Raw genomic sequence first — 20313 nt, 5'->3', positions numbered from 1 at the left:
CTTACATTCATACATACACATATTAGGGCCAATTTAGACAGGATCCAATTAACCTACCAGCATGTTTTTGGAGTGTGGGAGGAAACCAGAACACCCAGAGAAAACCCACGCAAGCACAGGGAGAACATGCAAACTCCATGCAGGAGGTGCCATGGTCGGGAATCGAACCCATGACCCATTTACTGCAAGGCAGACGTGCTAACCACTAAGCCACTGTGCCGCAAAAATTGATTTTAAGGGTGATTTAGTTTGAAAACTTGCATAACTACACTTGAATAAGCCTTGGGAAAAGATAGAATACAACCACACATAACCAAAATGCAAGATTTAATAAATAGTGACAAAAGAAATATTAAACAAATTGAGTATTCAGAACAAAAAAGGTTTCATTTACAATAACAGGTTACGTTCCATTATACAAACTTGTAAACATTGGATTCAAAATTTACAGCAAGCATCAAAACATAATAGAAAACATCTTAAATGTACAGAAAAATATGAAAATAATAGAAAATCTGTTCCATCACAGCCAAAAGACATGGGCCTTCTCCACTTTTCAAAGTGCAAATGAAATACTGAAATGTTCTAGTTTAACTTCTTAAGAATACTTCTTGCTTACTCCAGTCTCCTTTTGTTGCAGCTTGAGGATTAGCTCCAATAAATTCATTTGTAATGTTAATTCCTAAAAATAAAACAAAATATGAAAAGTTATATAATGGGCGTGGATGAACGGGTGCACAATTTAAAAGTAAATTTACTGGCAGAACTAACCTGAGGGTCTATTTTGCACATAAAAACCCAAAAACAAAAAAGATTTCTTCCAACAAGCATTCCTTAGAGAAGGGTATGTACTTTTTTAATCTTAGTTCTGATTGTAATTAAAAGAACAGAAGAACAGAACTCTCATTTATCAATGTCCAAAGGATGAATTTCTCAGTCAGCATTGCCCACAGCAGCCAGTTTTTCTTTTCTCCCTTAGTACAATATGGGACCCAGACTTTCTATAGGTAACATACAATTTTTGATAGATACAAGTTGATTTTCTATTCTCATATGCTAAATGCAAATTTATTTTTACACATGTTGGTTTCAGCGCATAAGCCTTATGTATGAAAACTAGAGGAAAGAGGACAGTATAGCATCCACAGTCGTTATGCAGAATTACAACAGCTGGAACATGCAAAGAAGCAATACTCATTGCTTTCCCCACAGATGTGATGGCCTTGTATTGCCCAATTACAATTTGAAGAGATACAGTACAGGTATAGCCAAGAGAGGCTGGGTCTGCATATAAAAATACAACAAAGAACAAGAATATAATGTGGTTCAGCAGTATTTGGCACTGTAAAGTCAGTCATTTTTAGTATACAGAATTGCAGTGCTCAGTAGAACTACACACCAATATAGTTGTTAACTAGTATAAACTGAAAGGGAGTCAGAGACAAGTTCACTTTTAGTAAAATGTTACACCCTTATTTAGGATGTAATAGGTTACTAACTGAGCAGCCCCCGCATCTCCCAAGCCCCCGTTGTGACTGCAGGCCAGGGATTTTCTCCCCATATCCACTGTGAATGGGAGAATTACAACTACCATCAGCCTTGGCAGGGCTGGCAGTTCATTGATGCTTCCTATCATTCAGTAACTGCCTGCCCATGAAGGTACGAGCAGCCAGCTACACGGACAGTCTGCAGGAGCCTGAAATTGCACCCATGATCTGCTGAGGCTAGTAATAAAAAAAAAAAAAAAAAAATGTGCATTTATTTTTTATCTGCAATAAAATGTGCATTTATTATTATTTTTTTTACAAAGGTGAACTTGTCCTTTAAGCGTTTGGGTTTATGGTCAAAGTTAGGTTTAAGGTTACACGTTAAACTTGAACGCCAGTAAAATCGCTAAATACACAGTATATACATATATGAATTGCTTTCTTCAGAGCACCGTGCCATGTCCCGAGACTTCCGTGCGCATGTGCGGGAGTGACATCACTGCGACTCAGCCATTCAAGCTTCCGGAGTCTGCAAACCCAAAAGAAGGACCAGGTGAAGATGGAAGCTCTGTCATTGGTGAAGTGCTTAGTTTTAAGGTAAGTTCTACATAATATGTTAGTACGCGATGCATACTAGCACACTATGCCTTTACGTTGCAGGGGACTTTTGTTTTTTGGATGCGGTTTATTACTGCTTTAATAGCCAGGTTGGTGACCTGGCATTTCTCTACTACAACTCAAAAAGATGCACAGAAAAATCATGAATCTGAAATGCTTACTTGCAATGCATTTCCTTTTCATAAATTATTCATTTGCCTTTGAGCTTGCTAAAAAAAAAAAAAAAAAAAAAAAAAAAAAAAGTGACTACTCCAGGAATCAATTCCCTATCACAGCTTCCTATCTTTCCCCGCAAGTCACAGCCCTCTCATCTTTTAGGAGTGTTTAAATGTTGTCTGTGCTGGGCAAAATCCTAACCTCCCTTTCCTTCCCACAAACCCTTTTGGTCTAATTAACATGGGTGACAGCCTGTACTGCCTACAGTGGATTACTCTGCAAGGTTTGGTAGAGCAGCAATACTGAATGCCTGTTTTGTTTTTTTGACAGCCAAAAAAGATTTTGTTTGTAAATACTGTACCACCAATATGATTCAAGCATTTGGCTTGCGAATGTGATGCAAACCCATTCATTTGAATGGGTTGTGTTTGGAGGTGGTACTGCCTGATGAATGTGACGGGGGGTATACTTTTTGCCATGGTCATGGCATGCGTACAACTCCAAGTGGCTGCATGCTAATCTTTTAGGGGGCAGTAAAACTGTTCAAGTGCCTGTTTTTCTACCCCCAGCCGATTGTTTGAACAAGGTCTTTAACCAATTCAATACCGGGCAATTTTACACCTTCCTGCCGAGGCCAGTTTTCACGTTTCAGTGCTCTCACACTTTGACAATTGCGCGGTCATGCAACATTGTACCCAAACTAAAATTTTATCATTTTCTTCACACAACTAGAGCTTTCTTGTGGTGGTATTTAATCACCGCTGGGGTTTTTATTTTTTGCTAAAACAAGTTTTTCTTTGTTTCTGTTATAAAAGTTTGCAAATAAATAATTGTTCTTCATAAATTTAGGCCAAGATGTATTCTGCTACATGTCTTTGGTGAAAATAACCCAAATTAGGATGTATTATTTAGTTTGTAGGAAAGTTATAGAGTTCACAAACTATGGTATAGATCTGAATATTGATCAATCCTGAAGTACTGACAGCCAATCTAATTTCTTGAGGTCCAAGAATGTCAGAACAGTACAGATATCCCCCAAATGACCCCTTTTTGCAGAGTAGACAGTCCGAGGTACTTCATAAGAGGCATGGCGAGTTTTTTGAAGTTGTATTTTTTTTGTCATAATTTTTCGGAAAATGAAAAAATTAAAAAACTTAGTTTCACTATTTTTTTTTTTGCATATTGTCACCAGTGCAGTACAGCGTCATCATATAACTGGCATGGCGGTGATCAGGGACACTGACTGACGACAGTATGAAAAAAAAAATATATATATATATATATATATATATATATATTTTTTTTTTTTCATTTTTTACTAAATTTTTTTGCTTTTTTTTAAGATTTTTTTTTTTCATATTTCACTATGTCCAAAGTAGTACAATGTATAGACTGTATAGCGAGCACTACCTAAGTGTATTCAAATGAAATGCAAAAGCCGCTAGAACACCAAAAAGGTAACCATAGTAACATTGTACTACTTTGGGGAAGTGATCAGTATTTTTTTTTTTTATACAATTTGCTTACAGCAAAGACTTACTTTGCTATAAGCAAGCATTTACCTGAATGACATCGATTCATTCAGGGTTTTTTTTTTTTTGTGCTTAGCTGTGATTTGGCCACAGCTAATCACATGACATGTGCATGTGATTAGCTGTGACCATTCACAGCTAGACACTAGTATACAATGGATGACATGAATGAAGCCATCCATTGTATACAACTGTCATGTGACCTGCTGTGATTGGTCACAGCAGGTCACATGGTATCGGCAACGGGGGCCGATACTCAGATCTGTCATCGGCCGTGTCCGAGGTACACGGCCGGTGACAGATTGCGCCGCTGCGTGGCTCTGCAGGAGCGCAATCTGCGCATGTGCGGGAGGATGCCATATGGCATCCACCCAGAACGCTGATGACATTTGCCGGCCGCCTTTCGGCCATAGGGTGGGCAGCAAATGGTTAAGTAGCTTCTGAAAGAGGAATGAAGTGGAATACTTTGGAGCAGGATTTCCCAGCCAAGGCTCAATGGAACCCTTGGGATCCTTCAGGGGTTCCATGAGCAATGAAGAGTTTCTAACGCCTAGCAACCACTGATACCAATTAGCTTTTTAGATGAGGGCAGTTTTGTCACTAATCAATAATGCAAGTGTGTCCATTTTTCACTGACCATTACCCCTGGTTCACATATGTGAGGCCGTGCGGGCCATGATTTGCACCGGCATGAGAGCCTAATCATTTGAATGGATTCCCATGCCCTGGGACATGCAGTGAAGAAGTCCCTGCACTACTTGGGAAATCGCAGTCCGTATGGGAACCAAGGTTCCCATTACGGTTGTGATTTCCAGTGCGAGCGGCGTGCCATAAGAATTAATGGCACCCGCCTTCAGGTCACGCATTCCTCTGTGTGGGTGGTGTGGCTGTAAGTTATTTGTGTGGGTCCTGCAGCAGCACCAGATGTGAACCAAGCCTTAATATAAGGGGTTCTTCTCCCATTGGTTACTGATGTATGTGACCACTACACCAACTACCAATATAAGAAGGGACTTTTCCACTGACCCTCAATGTAAGGGGCACCACAATTTTCACAGTTAGTGTTGCTTTTTTGGCCAATATTATTCCATTTCATGACTGTTATGGAAACATTTTTTTTCTTATAGAGCAGAAGCAAAGGAAAAAAAAAAAAAAAACACCTATCTACTCTGGGTGGGCATATGGTACATACACTACATTCTTATATTTACAACTTACTGAGTGCACAAATGTGCCATGAGCTAGAGATGTAATAATTTAGCAGGGGTTCCCTGAGACATGAAAATTATTTCAAGGGTTCCTCTGTATTCAACAGGTTGAGAAGGGCTGCTGCTTAGAATATTACTTGAATGACAGCTCTGAGTCTGCTGGGGCTGTTGAGATTGAGTGCAGATGGTGGCGCCCAGCAGCAGTCCACAGAAGGTAAGCATTTACACTCAAATAACATGGAATCCATTAAATACACATATACTGTGGACGTATGGGAAGATTTTTGTTAAAATAAATTGTTTGGTGACAGGATTTCTCTAGCTACCTCACCATCGTCTCTGTGTCCCTAGAATGAGACTGGACAGGAAAGGAACAGCAACTGATTGAACACTTTATTGCTGTTCCTGTGCATATGTACAAGAGGAAGGCCCAGAGTGCCCTCCCCCCACTTTCAGTTGTGTGCTGCTTTACAGGGGATAACAGGAGGCTGATATCAAGAAAAATTTAGAATGCATAACTTCATTAAATGCTTTTTTTTTTTTTTAATATCTGCCTGGGAGTTCAGTGTTAAAAGATTAAAGTGGCTGCAAATGAAAAAAAGTGTTTTTTCTTACCTTAACCCCTTCACGCCTAAGGGTAAAACAAATATTAATGCCCAAGTAAGATTTTGAAACTTTGACGTGTTAGTAAAACCATACATCTCACAACTACTGTGTACATCCAGGTGATCTTTTTACATCTCCTGTACATCTCCTGATTTTTTATTATCAAAGGAAAACTGGCCCAGCATAGTAAAAAAACAAAAACAAAAAAAAAACAAAAACAAAAACAAAAAAACCCCATCTTTTAAATTTAGCTGTGTATTTCTTGTTACTACCATAATGTTCCACCAAAGAACAATGCAAAATAAAACTCCACAGCTCCTGATGATCGCAGTGATACCATATTCGCTGCTCAGCAACAGATTTGTCAGAAAACCTTTACTTTCATTTCAGAGTCAACATTTTCTATGGGACACTACACTACAAAATACTCTCCAAATGCGGGCCATTGATTGCAAACAAGATATGTTAATTTACACACACAAAAAAGTATTTTTCTAAACATTCATTCAAGACAATGTTGCAAAAATGAATACACTCCAAAGAAAGTCTTAGGCGCAAAGCTAAATTTTAGACAACAAAATTCTAATTAACAAGAATTCAACTACAGATGAGTCTAATTATTTATTAAACAGGTGTTCAGCAGACAGCTGGTTATAAAAGGACGTTACTTAACTCCTTCCCGGCCCTTTAAGAGTTTCAGAAGCCAGGAGGTGGGACGGGCGGGGTTTTGGGATCATGTGACCGTGAGTCATCATGGCAGTCACATGATCGGGAAAGGTCCTGATCGAAAGAGCAGATCGGGACCTTTCCGCGAGTACCGGACATGTGTGCTGGGGGTAGACATATCCCCAAAAAGACTTGCAGCTGTAATTGCAGGGAAAGGTGGTTCTACAAAGTATGGACTCAGGGGGACTGAAAACAAATGCACACCACACTTCAGATATTTGTAAAAAATTTTGAAAACCATTTTTCTTTCACTTCACAATTATGTACCGCTTTGTGTTGGTCTATCACATAAAATCCCAATAAAATGCATTTACGTTTTTTGGTTGTAACATGACAAAATATTGAAAATTTCAAGGGGTATGAATACTTTTTCAAGGCACTGTATGTCTCCTGATCTGAACCCACTTGGATACTTATGGGGAATTCTTAGGATACAAGTTGAGTATCACTCTCCATCCAGCATCCAAGCTCTAAAAAGAGGTTGTTAAATAAAATAAAAAAAATAGATGTTGCAAATGTTGGCAACTTGTTCATTCTATGCCTAGAAGACTTGGTGCTGTACTTTCAAATCATGGTGGTTATACAAAATGCTAGATGCAGTAGTTTGTTGTGGGGTGTATTCATATTTGCATTAACTATGAATAAAATTGAAGATTGTGTAATCCAAGTTATATTATTATATATTTAAAAGGGGTGTACTCATTTATGCCAAGCACTGTATGTGTATATTATTTGTTGTTTGTACCCATAGTACAGCCCAGAAACAATACTGCAGACTTTGCTTTTTTGGGCCTACCTAAAAACACGCCGACACCAAATTGACCAATTTAAAAACATTAACAAAAAAAAAACGAAGAAAAAAAAAAAACAACCCCCACAAAATCCTGACCTTTGACATGAACCCAAACACTAACCATGGCATGAATCCATAGAGCTGCGCTCCAGAGACACACACACACACACACACAATGGGACTTAGCCCCACTCCCCACTTCCTTCTCACTGCATTTGACTGACAGCGGCTTCCGCTGCTGTTTCGAGACCCTGTGTGAAATGAAAGACAGGGGAGAAGAGATGCAGTCATGCACCACGCTGGATCTATTCTCCCCTCTCTTCCCCTTCACACAGGGAAGGGGGAGGACAGAGGAATAGAAAACATTTTTTACCTTAATGCATGGAATGCATTAAGGTAAAAAACATTTTTACCTTTAGCATCACTTTAAACATCTCAATCATGGAGAAAATGCTTAACTGCGCCACACAGAACCTGGAATATTTGATAACCAGTGCAGCTGCTCTATGATGTAAACACTGCTTCAAAATATCTGCATACAATGGTCACTGAGGGAAATTGCCAGGTTGTCTGCTGCAGCGTTCTGAAGGGGGTTTCATTTGGTCCAGATGAGCTGTGATTTCTGCAACTAGTAATTTCACATGCAATATTGCTGGTCTCTCAAATCACCAGCAAGAAGTACCGGTGAGTGATTTAGTACATTTGATGGAGGTCACACTGGTGACAGAGTCTTGAAGGAAAGTGGGACTGTTTGCGTATGATTTTGAATAAGTATTTAAGGAAATATTTTTCCTCTCTTGCATGGGACACTTACAAAAAGAGAGAAAGAACAGTAGTATATTTAAAAATTGGAATGGTTTTTACTTTTTTATTGATATTGTAAGCACGGAGCACTTTTGAGTGTTATCGCGCTTTATTTGATTTGTACTGTATAGCACATGTGCACTTTATGTTTCAGGATCCATATAATTTATGAATGTGACATTGTGATTTATATTTTTATATTTAATCTTTGGTTACACTGTTCCTCAAGAAATATTTCGGGGGGATAGCGCTGTCTGAATATTTTAGACATTTTAAACTTTTCACACCCATTGCCTTAGCTAGAGGAATCGTCTACCCAACAGTCTGCATCCAGTAAGATCGACATTAATTACAGGAATTCTTATCCAAAATAAAGCATGAGTAGTCACTTACCTGGGGATTAGTTGTGACATAGAAGCCCGAGACACCTGCTTTTTCTAATGTACTCTGCTGGTCTATGACTTTCTGGTCTAATTCCAGAACAATTTTTTCATCCATCATTTGCTGCTCTTCTCTTATTCTCTGTTCCAGAGCCTAAAACAGACACAGAAAGTCCCACCATGTCAAATGTCCGTTTTATATCAAACCCTCTCTTCACTTATCGAAGGTTCTGGGTCTCCTATTTACCTACAGCTTTAGTGCAATCTCATGTTTGAGGGCAGCAATTTGTCATAACCTCCCCAAAAGAGGGCTACAGTTGATTTGTCCACATTTATCCAATCTGGTAGGATTTTATTTCAGACCTACCTACAGACTTGTGTAGGCGCTGGGAACGTTATTGGGCACAGTTTGTCTAGGTCTTGTCTCTAAATACCAAAATTTCCTTTTATGTGTAATAAAAAACATAAAAAAATTAAGCCCACAAGAATAAAAAAAAAAAAACACTGCCTTTGAATTAAGATGCTCATCAGTGACTATGGACCCCACAATCTATGAGATGGTTGGCATCTCTAAACACGTGTTATCATATTGGACTATGTACCTAAAATATCTTTGGGCAGAATGACATACTGGGACTTGTTTCTTATTTGTCTTTTTTACAATATCAGTACAATACACACATTTTTAAAAAATCTCTATGTTAGTTGTAAAAATGTGCAACTTTTTTGTTGAAATGTAAAAAGTTTCAACTTCAGAATATAAAGGATGTTTTTTAAATCATGCAAACCATTCCAGGTCTAAAGAAGTTAAAAGCATTTGCACCAGACTTTACTAAATCCACTTATACAGACTAATGCAAGACTAAACATGGAGCACATATTTACATATGATGGCAGCAGCTGTGGTAAAAAGACATAGCTGAATGACAGAGGATTGAAAAAGAAAAAAATAAAATTATATATATATATATATATATATATATATATATATATATATATATATATATATATATACACATACATACATACACACACACACACACATACATACACATATATATGAGTACACACCTCACATTTTTGTAAATATTTAATATCTTTTCATGTGACAACACTGAAGAAATTACACTTTGCTACAATGTAAAGTAGTGAGTGTACAGCTTGTATAACAGTGTAAATTTGCTGTCCCCTCAAAATAACTCAACACACAGCAATTAATGTCTAAACTGCTGGCAACAAATGTGAGTACACCCCTAAGTGAAAATGTCCAAATTGGGCTCAATTGGCCATTTTCCCTCCCAGATGTCATGTGACTCGTTAGTGTTACAAGGTCTCAGGTGTGAATGAGGAGCAGGTGTGTTAACACCAAAATTATCGCTCTCACTCTCTCATACTGGTCACTGGAAGCTCAACATGGCACCCCATGGCAAAGAACTCTGAGGATCTGAAAAAAAGAATTGTTGTTATACATAAAGATGGCCTAGGCTATAAGAAGATTGCCAAGACCCTGAAACTGAGCTGCAGAACGGTGGCCAAGACCATACAGTGGTTTAACAGGATAGGTTCCATTCAGAACAGGCTTCGCCATGGTCGACCAAAGAAGTTGAGTACAAGTGCTCAGCGTTATATCCAGAGGTTGTCTTTGGGAAATAGACCTATGAGTGCTGCCAGCATTGCTGCAGAGGCTGAAGGGGTGAGGATGGGGGTGGGGTGGGGGGGGGGGGTAGGCCTGTCCATAGTCAGACCATACACCGCACTCTGCATCAAATTGGTCTGCATGGCTGTCGTCCCAGAAGGAAGCTTCTTCTAAAGATGATGTACAAGAAAGCCCGCAGTTTGCTGAAGACAAGCAGACTAAGGACATGGATTTCTGGAACCATGTCCTATGGTCTGATGAGACCAAGATAAACTTATTTGGTTCAGATGGTGTCAAGCGTGTGTGGCAGCAACCAGGTGAGGAGTACAAAGACAAGTGTGTCTTGCCTACAGTCAAGCATAGTGGTGGGAGTGTCATGGTCTGGGGCTGCATGAGTGCTGCCAGAACTGGGGAGCTACAGTTCATTGAGAGAACCATGTATGCCAACATGTACTGTGACATACTGAAGCAGAGCATGATCCCCTCCCTTCGGAGACTGGGCCGCAGGGCAGTAGTCCAACATAACGACCCCAAACACACCTCAAAGACGACCACTTCCCTGCTAAAGAAGCTGAGGGTAAAGGTGATGAACTGGCCAAGCATGTCTCCAGACCTAAACCCTATTGAGCATCTGTGGGGCATTCTCAAACGGAAGGTGGAGCAGCGCAAGGTCTCTAACATCCACCAGCTCCGTGATGTCATCATGGAAGAGTGGAAGAGGACTCCAGTGGCAACCTGTGAAGCTCTGGTGAACTGCATGCTCAAGAGGGTTAAGGCAGTGCTGGAAAATAATGGTGGCCACACAAAATATTGACACTTTGGGCCCAATTTGGACATTTTTACTTAGGGGTGTACTCACTTTTGTTGCCAGTGGTTTAAGGCATTAATGGCTGTGTGTGGAATTATTTGGAGGGGACAGCAAATTTACACTGCTATACAATTTAATAAAATATTTACAAAAATGTGAGGGGTGCACTCACTTCTGTACACACACACACACACACACACACGCAGAGCTGACAAAGCAACTTATGTATAAACTGTCTTACCTCTAGCTCCCTCTGCTGTGTATTTTTGAGAATTGGTAAATTGTGTGCTTTACATGACTGTTGAGCTTCTTTATGCTTCTTAAGGAGATCTTGCTTCAAAGCTTTTAAAAGACAACAAACAAACTTAACACAGAATCTCACGAACGCTACAAAAAAAAGCATTTATTTAATCTTTTTAAAGAGACCTTGTGACCAATATATGAATAAAAATGTGTGCATTAGATAAAGATTATTATTCTCCTATTTTGCTGCCAATGATGCTAATCTCTACTGTATTGCAGAAGAGCCACTGCTGGAAAAATCTTCTGGATAAGAAACTTTTGGAAGTGCCAGATTTATGGAGCACTGGTTCTGCTGCTGGCCACTGTCACTGAGGGCATGTCAGGGAACCAGGAATCCAGCACTCCCGAAAGGGTTGGATCCAGAAGATTCGTACAGCTGTGGCTTCTCTGCAATACAGCAGCAATAAGTGGTGTGGGGCAATAAGAGTTGATATCTTCTTTGCAATAGTAGCTTTAAACCAGTGCCCACATATAATCAATAGCTTTATTTTCATTGTGCTGGTCATTTTGCACTGGAGAGTTAAACACAGGAAATAAAAACTCAAGAAAAAGCAACTGCACTGCAGGTTTGGCCAACTTCTGTATGGTTATGTGTTTGCACGGCTTTTGCAAGCTGTGCTTAGTAACAATTACGCCTAAAATAACCCACACAAGTGCGAGACTCACAGACAAATTAATTCTGGGCATGGGAGAAAATACCTAGTTTGTATATACATGAATGTTAATGTAATGATGTTGAACTTGCTATGTAAAATAATTAGCAATTTCTTTTTTGACTGTATACTGTATATGTAATACAAAATTTGTAGTGTACTTTATGATCACTCCTACTGGAATTACATTTTTCTTTTGTTTCCAGTAAAAATTCCATATTTTGGAGGGAGGCAGTGAAGACTGTTTTTGCAACAGCTCTGAATTGTTTATAGAACGGTCACAGCTGGATGCATTCAGAACGTGTACCTGCACAGATATCACATTTTGAGCAGTGGCTGTGCATCCACTGTATTCAAACTGACAGCAGTGGGGCTTGCTTGCACTGGGACAAATGGAACACCTTTTCATCCCCGTGTGAATGTGGCCTAACAGAGTATGATCAGTTTTACTGTGTAGTCCTCATTCAAACTAGAACATGCAGGGGAAGTGATCTGGGAATTAGAAACAACTTTTATGCTTCCCAGATCACTTTTTCCTTTTGTGCTTAGATGTTCTTGTTTTAGCTGCATTTACATGCATTTAGCGTGTCTAGTTGGATCTTGGACTCACAAAATTCTGTTTTCTTTAAATGCAGATAACTGCCCATGCCCTAAATGCAGGTAAATGCTCAGTGTAAATGGCATAGTTGAAAAATGATTACATGCAGTTAGAAACACTCTTGCATATAACCACAGGTTTGACTACAAATAAGACTATATATATAGGAGGCTCAGTATTGTTAATTGATTACATGCTCCATGTTCAATTTCAAAGTGTTACTAAACCCACAATATTAAAATCAGTCTGTATATGCAGTAAAGCATGCTTGTTATCCTCACTGTGGAATCTAAGGGGTTAATCCTCTGCATTGTGTAAAAAGTATGTTTGATCCTGGTTTCTCCGATCCTCCCCTTCTTCCACAGTCCCCAATCCATCTGCTGATAGTACAGATAGCCCTAGGAGGCACTCTGTACATGCTCAGTTTGGTGTGTATTGCTTTTTTTTTGGGAGGGTGATTGTGATCAGCACAGGGCCAATCAGCACTGTCTAGACAGAATCAGGAGTCATGCAGACTTATAGGACAGTCAGAGGAGAATGAAAACTCCTCCTAAAAAAAAAAGTAACCAGTGCTAGGCCAGACACTGGTAGAAGTCACAAGATTGCTATATACTGCTGATGAGAAAAGGTATTTAGCAGTTTATATTTACTAAAATAATTGCATTTCCATATTTTGTGTACTGTGTGAGACCAGATATAGTGAATGCAGGGTCCTGGGTAAAGTAACACTTTAACCGCTTCCTTATAGTAGAACTACTGCTACAGGGCAGCAGGGCTGCACAAAATCACGTATATATACAAGTGATTTGCATTTCCGGGCAGGAGGCGTGTGCGCTCTGCCCTACCTGCGCCGCCATTGGTGGCTACAGATGGCAATCACCGGGTCCCAGCCCAAGATTCCCTGCCGCCACCCGGCAATCACTGAGTAACACTAACAGGGGAGAGATCTGTGTGTAAACAACACAGGTCTCTCTCCTGCCAGCAAGAACATGCTGCTATGTAGTTCTCTGCACAGCAGAGAACTACACAACAGCATGTTTTCCTAGTAAAACACATACAGCACAAGATGTGAAACAGCACACAGTTAACCCTTTGATTGCCCCAGATGTTAACCCCTTCCTGCCCAGTGTCATTAGCACAGTACCAGTGCTTTTTATTAGCACTGATCACTGTATTAGTACCATTGGGAAGTCAGTGGCAGTTAGTCAGTTCCCACCCAGTGTCAGAATGCCTGCGCAGTCCCGCTATAAGTCGCTGATCGCCAGCATTACTAGTATAAAATATAAATAAAATTCCAGTATATATACACTGCAACTTGCAGATGCTATAACTTTCACGGAAACCAATTAATTTACATGTATTGCGTTTTTTTTTTTTTTTAGCAAAGACATGTAGCAGAAAACATTTTGGCCTAAATTACGAAATTTGATTAAAATGTTTTTACTGGATATTTTTTATAGCAAAAAGTCAAAAATGTTTTTTTTTCAAAATTGTTGGTCTTTTGTTTATAGTGCAAAAAAAAACACCCAAAAAACCGCACAGGTATAAATTACCACCGAAAGAAAGCTCTATTTGTGCGGGGGGAGAGAAAGGACATAAATTTAATTTATGTGCAACTCTGCATGACTGGGCAATTGTAAGTTAAAGTAACACTGCGCCGTATCGCAAAAAATTACCTGGTCAGGAAGGGGTGTAAATCCTCTGGAGGGCAAGTGGTTAAGTATTGTCTACTATTTTCTTTTATTTTCTTCTGGTTTTTATAGTCATAAGAACAATCAAAGGGGTCAATTCACCAGGAGAAAAATACTGCATGAAATTTTGCGTTAAAATAACCCATGCTGTATTTATCTCAAAAGTAGTCAATTCACTAAAAAAAATGCATTATTAACCAAATTCATTAAATATTTATTTTTAGTGATATTTATCACTTACATTTATCACTATTTTTGGTGCTTTTAATTTTTTTTTTTTTTATACATGTTAACACTGCACCAGAGGAAGAAATAAATGCACACAGAATCATGAAACATTCTAGTGTGCTTTCGTTGACAGAACACTCCCTCTGGTGAAATGTTACAATGTATTTTCATTCCTGAGCTCAGGGCAGAAATTTTCTACACTGATACTTTGTATACATTTAATACTGGCCAGTGCAGAGTTCCCCTCATTGTTATTTTGTACATTAAAAACACCGACTGCCTACTGGCAGGTGATAAGGAATGTGTGTGTTCATTAGTGAATTGTCTTTAATGATTTACCTATTTTTTTTGGTGGTATTTCTCTTACATTTTTAACAAATGTGCAGTATTTACCTCACATTCGATATTTTACTTTGATGAATTAACTCTTATTATCTCATGTGATATTTCTGAAAAATGGGTCACGTGACCTTCATATCGCATGCAGAGTTCTTCAGTGAATTGACCCCACTGTGCTGAACTTCAAGCAGGATGTCCCCATTCTATATTCCTGTGCAGTTTACATAATTACTGAAAGAAATGGAGAACACGGTGGACTTCCTTCAGACAGTGCTAGTTTCCTGCATGTTACTGGCTTTCCAACCTTGATAGTAAAAAGGTAAACGGATTGTTTGGATGCAATATTTTCCATTTATCTAACTACACATCGATTTTTGAATACATGAAGAAAATCAACTAAAAAAACAAAAACAAATGAACTACAAACTCCTTTTAATACCCTAATTATCTATTATCTGGCTGTGCAGACACAATAGCATTTTTCAAGGTGTAATTAGCATGGATACCTCTGTGTTCTGCATGTAGCTTTATTCGCTGGTTATAGAGATTTTTTTCTGTTAGGTGCTGAATTTCCAACAGTCCTTGGACAATTTCAAATACTGTCCCGTCAATCAGTGCCAGGGCTAAATCACTAAGAATGGTGTAGGACAAGCGTTGCTGACAGGAGCTGGATCAAAAATAATAGAACAAATAAATAATGCAGCATTACTGTCAGTGGTGTATTCAGATTTTATGCTACCCTAGGCAACACAAAAATCGAACGCCCCAGCCCCGCAGAAGGAGCCTGATATTGACCAACAACACCCCTGCCTACCCAACCAAGGGAGCCTTCCACTAATACATATCCCCCCCCCCCCCCGGCGAGAGAGAGAAAGACACTCACCTTTACAGCTCCAGACATCACTGGGAACGAGCTGGGCTCTGTATACACCATCAAGCAGCCTCTCCCTTCTGTCCCTTTTTCCGGGTTGTTGCCGCCCTGAAAAATCCCACCCTAAGCAAATGCCTTGTTTGCCGTGTGGTAAATACACCCCTGATTACTGTAGCAGATCAATTATTAAAATGTAAATCCCAGTTTGATTTGTATACATGTGCAGACATGTAAAGTCTCTCCACTTCTCATCCGAGTAATCGGGTCCACTCATTCCACGAATCCCAATGTTTACTAGTGGCCTGTTTGCGAGACTCTACATGCCCATAATGCACACCAGAAGTCTTAGACAAAGCCAGCAGAGCAGAAGTGAAAATAAACAGCAAATGCACATACAGTACATATATGAGTTTACTGTTGCCTGGAATTCTGCTTTAGGCTGGATATACTCCAATTGCCTGGTATTTAATGCACTTTATGTACGCTAAACACACTTCAGCTAATATGTATTGACTTTTTTTGCCCACAGTGTATTGATGTTTTTTTCTGTCATAGCGGGAGCTAAAATGCATCATCTTCTGGCTGAGCCACGGCTCTGTGTGTGAATGGACACATAGAGCAGCGGGTGCCCCCATAGCAAGCTACTTGCTGCGGGGGCACCTGACAGAAGGAAGGGGTCAGAAAGCCGGCGGGGGACCAGAGAATAGGGGGATCCCAGCCTGCTCTGTGCAAAACCACTACTCCGCGAAGGCAAGTATGATTTATTTTTTTTCCCCAACTTAAGCCTTTAGTATCACTTTAATGATAAATTGGTCCACAGTGTGTGCAGTTACAATGGTCAGTGAAGACTGGTTTCAAACCTCATTTGCTGTTTAAAAGAGAAGTACACTTTAAGACAAAAGGGCAATTATCCTTTTTTCCCCCCTATCTGCTAACCTAACTGAAGCCATATTACCCCTCTACAGATGCATGCATACCTCAATATTACAACTGCAGCCTCCAAAGCATGTTAACATCCTGGATGCACCTGCACATTACAGTTAGGGCAGTCCCCTGTTATTTCTCATTGTCAATGGGGCTGTAATACACAGATGCAGCCAAGAGAGTGAGACCTACAGTGCTGAGTGTAAAGAAACCCCAGAGGCCACCTGATCAAGGTAAGTATGGATCTGTGGAGAGGAAGGGTGGGTTTGGTCAAGTCTGCAGAAGGAAACAAAAAGGATAAAACTTTGTCTTAAAGAATGTCTGTCTTTAAGAATATATATATATATAAAAAAAAAAAAAAAAAAGTTTATGGCACGGACATAGGGTAGGGGTTAATGTCTCCCCCCCCCCTTTTAAAAAAAAAAAAAAAAAGTTACCCGATCCTTTCCTATGCTCCAGCAGTGGACTGTTCCTAGGCATCCTAATGGCAAATGGCCTGCTTTGGTCTTGTTGCCATCAGAAAGCATTCAACCACTGGAGTGCAGGGAAGAGCAGTCTGCAGGAATCAGTCTTATAAGCCAGAGGAGCCTGTAAGTAAAACTTGTTTTATTGTTCCCTGGAGTTCAGCTTTAAAGAAAAGAATAATTTCACCAAGTTTTTTTTTTTTTTTTTTTTATTAAAAGTCAGCAACTTTAGATATTGTAGCTGCTGACTTGTAAAAATCAGGTACTTACCAAGTCATAGAGTCCAGCCCTGTCTGGGTACCTAGCATTGCAGTCTTGGATTTGGGAGCTGGCTGTGACTTCCTTATGAATCACACAACTAGCTCCCAACTGCGCATGTCTGGGATTGTACAGTGCAGGGAGAAAGGCCCTGCAGCCACCTGGGATGCACTGCAGGATAAGTACCATTCTCCTCACCTAGACAAGATGTAAGGAGGTGAGTACAAACAAAAAGTGGTACTCTCTCCCCAATAAATGCAACTCTGTTACAGGTGGGAGGTTAGGGAGAAAATGAGCACTTCTTCACCTTTTGAGTGCTTCCCTTTAAGTGACCTCTTCGCTTGGACAGGCACAGGAAAGGATCACTTTAGTGCCACTCACCCAACAAATTAAATTCAAAATACTAACAACTTGCAAAGCCATCCACAACTCTGCCCCAGCTACCTGTCATATGATGTCCTCCCAGAGCTGCGCCTCCCGCACCCCTCCCCCCTGGGGTGCATACCCAGCGCACTCTGTGATCGGTGTCTGACGGACACAGCTGATCATAAATCACGGTCAATCATAGCAGCTCTTTACCCCATGATCAGCTGTGTTCAATGACACAGCTGATCATGATGTAAACACAGTTGCTGGTTATTGGCTACACTTTCCTTACACTGTCACAGCATGAGAAGAGCAGGTAATCGGCAACTGTGAAAGGGGACATCAGTGCAGCCCCAAGGGGACATCAGTACAGCTCCAACAGTGTCCATCAGTGCAGCCTATTAGGGCCACCTACTCAGTGCCCATCAGTGCAGCCTCATCAGCGTATGTCAGTGGAGAAAAATTACATGTTTGCAAAATTATATAACAGAAACTAAGGGGAAATCTTTTTTTACATTTTTGGTTTGTTTAGCAAAAAATTAAAAACCCAGTGATGATTAACCGCTTCCCATCCGCCCTATAAGAGTAATACTGTTACAGGGTGGCACAGGTGCGCAAAATCACGTATATATACACAAGCCATGCACGCCCTACCCGCGACGCTATTCATGGCCTCGGCTGTCAATCGTCGGGTCTCAGCTGGCAGAGCCACGCAAAGCAGTGTGCTTACAGTGAAGCACAGACACACAGCAAACGAGCACACAGTTAACCCTTTGATCGCCCCACATGTTAACCTCTTCCTGCCCAGTGTCAATAGTACAGGGTCAGTGCTTTTTATTAGCACTGATCACTGTATTGGTGTCACTGGGGATGTCAGTGACACCAAATCAGTTCCTCCCAGTGTCAGAATGCCCACCGCAGTCCTGCTATAAGTCACTGATCGCCGCCATTACTAGTAAAAATTAAAAACAAAAATCCCAGTATATTTACCTCCATTTGTAAATGCTAGAACTTTCACGTAAACCAATTAATTTACACGTATTGGGTTTTTTTTTTTTTAGCAAAGACATGTAGCAGAATACATTTTGGCCAAAATTTATGATTTAAAAAAAAAAAAAAATGCACGTGTTTAAATACCAGCAAAAGAAAGCACTATTCGTGGGGGATAAAAAAGGACGTAAATTTAATGTGGGTGCAGCTTTGCATGACCGCACAATTGTCAGTTAAAGCAACACACAAAATAGCCTGGTCAGGAAGGGGGGGGGGGGGTAAATCCTCTGGATGGCAAGTGGTTAAATACCACCAAGAAAGCTCTGTCTAAAAAAAATGATAAACCTTTCATTTGGGTACAGTGTTGCATGACTGCGCAATAGTCAAAGTGAGACAGCGCTGTAAATTGGCCTGGGCAGGAAAGGGGTGAAAGTGCCCGTTATTGAAGTGGTTAAATAAGCCCCCCTGATCCAATTTGTCCTGTGCGAGCTGCTTCATCCCATCCTACAGTCCCCTCCACCATACAACCCTGTATACAGCGTCTTGTAGATGCAGTGTGTGCCCATCCCCCATGATAACATTCCTCCCCCAGTGCTGACCTAGGGAGATCCTTCACCAGGCTCTGTAGCTGGGACAGCAGGTAGTAATGTCTCTCCTGCTGCAGGGTGATATCACTCGGCTCTCCGTACATCTCCCTGTAGCCGGCCATCTCTGCTACACGGTCACATGACTCCCGATCACGTCACATGCAGTGCGACGAGCCCGAGCTTGGCGCGTACTCTCTACGTAGGGCGAGCCTAAGCTTACCACGTGATGGTGTACGAAGCCCTAGACCTGGGAGGAGGCGGGTGTGGGCGTGTTTGGGAGGAGGCGGGTGTGGGCGTGTTTGGGAGCAGGCTGGTGTGGGCGTGTTTGGGAGCAGGCGGGTGTGGGCGTGTTTGGAAGGAGGCGGGTGTGGGCGTGTTTAGGAGGAGCTTCACATGCTGGGTGGTCAGTGATCAATCAATCAATTGTAAGCGGGACTGTGTGCTGTACAAGGAATGGTCCATCAGACAGTGATATTGATATTATCTACACTAACAATACATGTACCATAATTACTAGAATAATAAAGACATACACTACCCACGTAGCCTGGTTCCATCTCTCAAAATGTGCAACCCCCATACAGGGTGGAGGTCACTTGTTATTGGTGGAGTCAACGCTGCATCTTCTGATCAGCTTTGCAGCCCATTTACACTGTATGTAACACAGCCATAGGAATATTGCTGATCAGATGCATATTTTGTGGCACAAAAGTTCCCGCATAAGTTACATAGGCTGAAAAAAGACAAAAGTCCATCCAGTTCAACCATAGAAAAAAAAAAGTTATAATCCTATACCCACAGTTGATCCAAAGGAAGGCAAAAACCCAGCAAAGCACGATCTAATTTGCTCCTGCAGGGAAAAAATTCCTTCCTGATCCCCCGAGAGGCAATTGGATATTCCCTGGATCAACTTTACCTATAAATGTTAGTATCCAGTTACAGTGGGGATCGAAAGTTTGGGCACCCCAGCTAAAAATTTGTATTAATGTGCATAAAGAAGCCAAGGAAAGATGGAAAAATCTCCAAAAGGCATCAAATTACAGATTAGACATTCTTATAATATGTCAACAAAAGTTAGATTTTATTTCCATCATTTACACTTTCAAAATAACAGAAAACAAAAAAATGGCGTCTGCAAACGTTTGGGCACCCTGCAAAATATATAGCATGCACTGCCCCCTTTGCCAAGCTGAGACCTGCCAGTGTCATGGATTGTTCTCAATCATCGTCTGGGAAGACCAGGTGATGTCAATCTCAAAGGTTTTAAATGCCCAGACTCATCTGACC

General features: G+C 40.5%; 1 protein-coding gene across 1 annotated transcript; it reads right to left on the bottom strand.

Moving 5' to 3' along the window:
- Window positions 1–310: 310 nt before the first annotated feature.
- On the bottom strand, window positions 311–19196 carry LOC149455093 (protein DGCR6-like). Its single transcript, XM_089686661.1, has 5 exons — window positions 19039–19196; window positions 15073–15233; window positions 10996–11096; window positions 8324–8464; window positions 311–682 (listed from the first exon to the last, which is right to left on the bottom strand). Exons 1-5 carry the CDS (start codon window positions 19146–19148, stop codon window positions 599–601), a joined length of 597 nt encoding a protein of 198 aa, XP_089542787.1. The 5' UTR covers window positions 19149–19196; the 3' UTR covers window positions 311–598.
- Between the last annotated feature and the right edge of the window lie 1117 nt (window positions 19197–20313).

Source organism: Staurois parvus, unplaced genomic scaffold (assembly GCF_062004578.1).
Source record: "Staurois parvus isolate SC_StPar_1 unplaced genomic scaffold, SC_StPar_1.0 ptg000404l, whole genome shotgun sequence".
Classification (NCBI taxonomy): Eukaryota; Metazoa; Chordata; class Amphibia; order Anura; family Ranidae; genus Staurois; species Staurois parvus.
Note: the sequence above shows the minus strand (reverse complement) of the source record. Positions and strands in the feature narration are given on the sequence as shown.

What these genes read in the sequence shown, in the direction of transcription:
- LOC149455093 (XM_089686661.1), bottom strand. Translation starts at nt 19,148, where the DNA reads ATGGCCGGCTACAGGGAGATGTACGGAGAGCCGAGTGATATCACCCTG. An exon ending in CACAGCAGAGGGAGCTAGAG is followed by an intron (nt 8,465 to 10,995) that starts GTAAGACAGTTT and finishes TGTCTGTTTTAG; the next exon opens with GCTCTGGAACAGAGAATAAG. An exon ending in ATGTCACAACTAATCCCCAG is followed by an intron (nt 683 to 8,323) that starts GTAAGTGACTAC and finishes TTTTATTTTTAG; the next exon opens with GAATTAACATTACAAATGAA.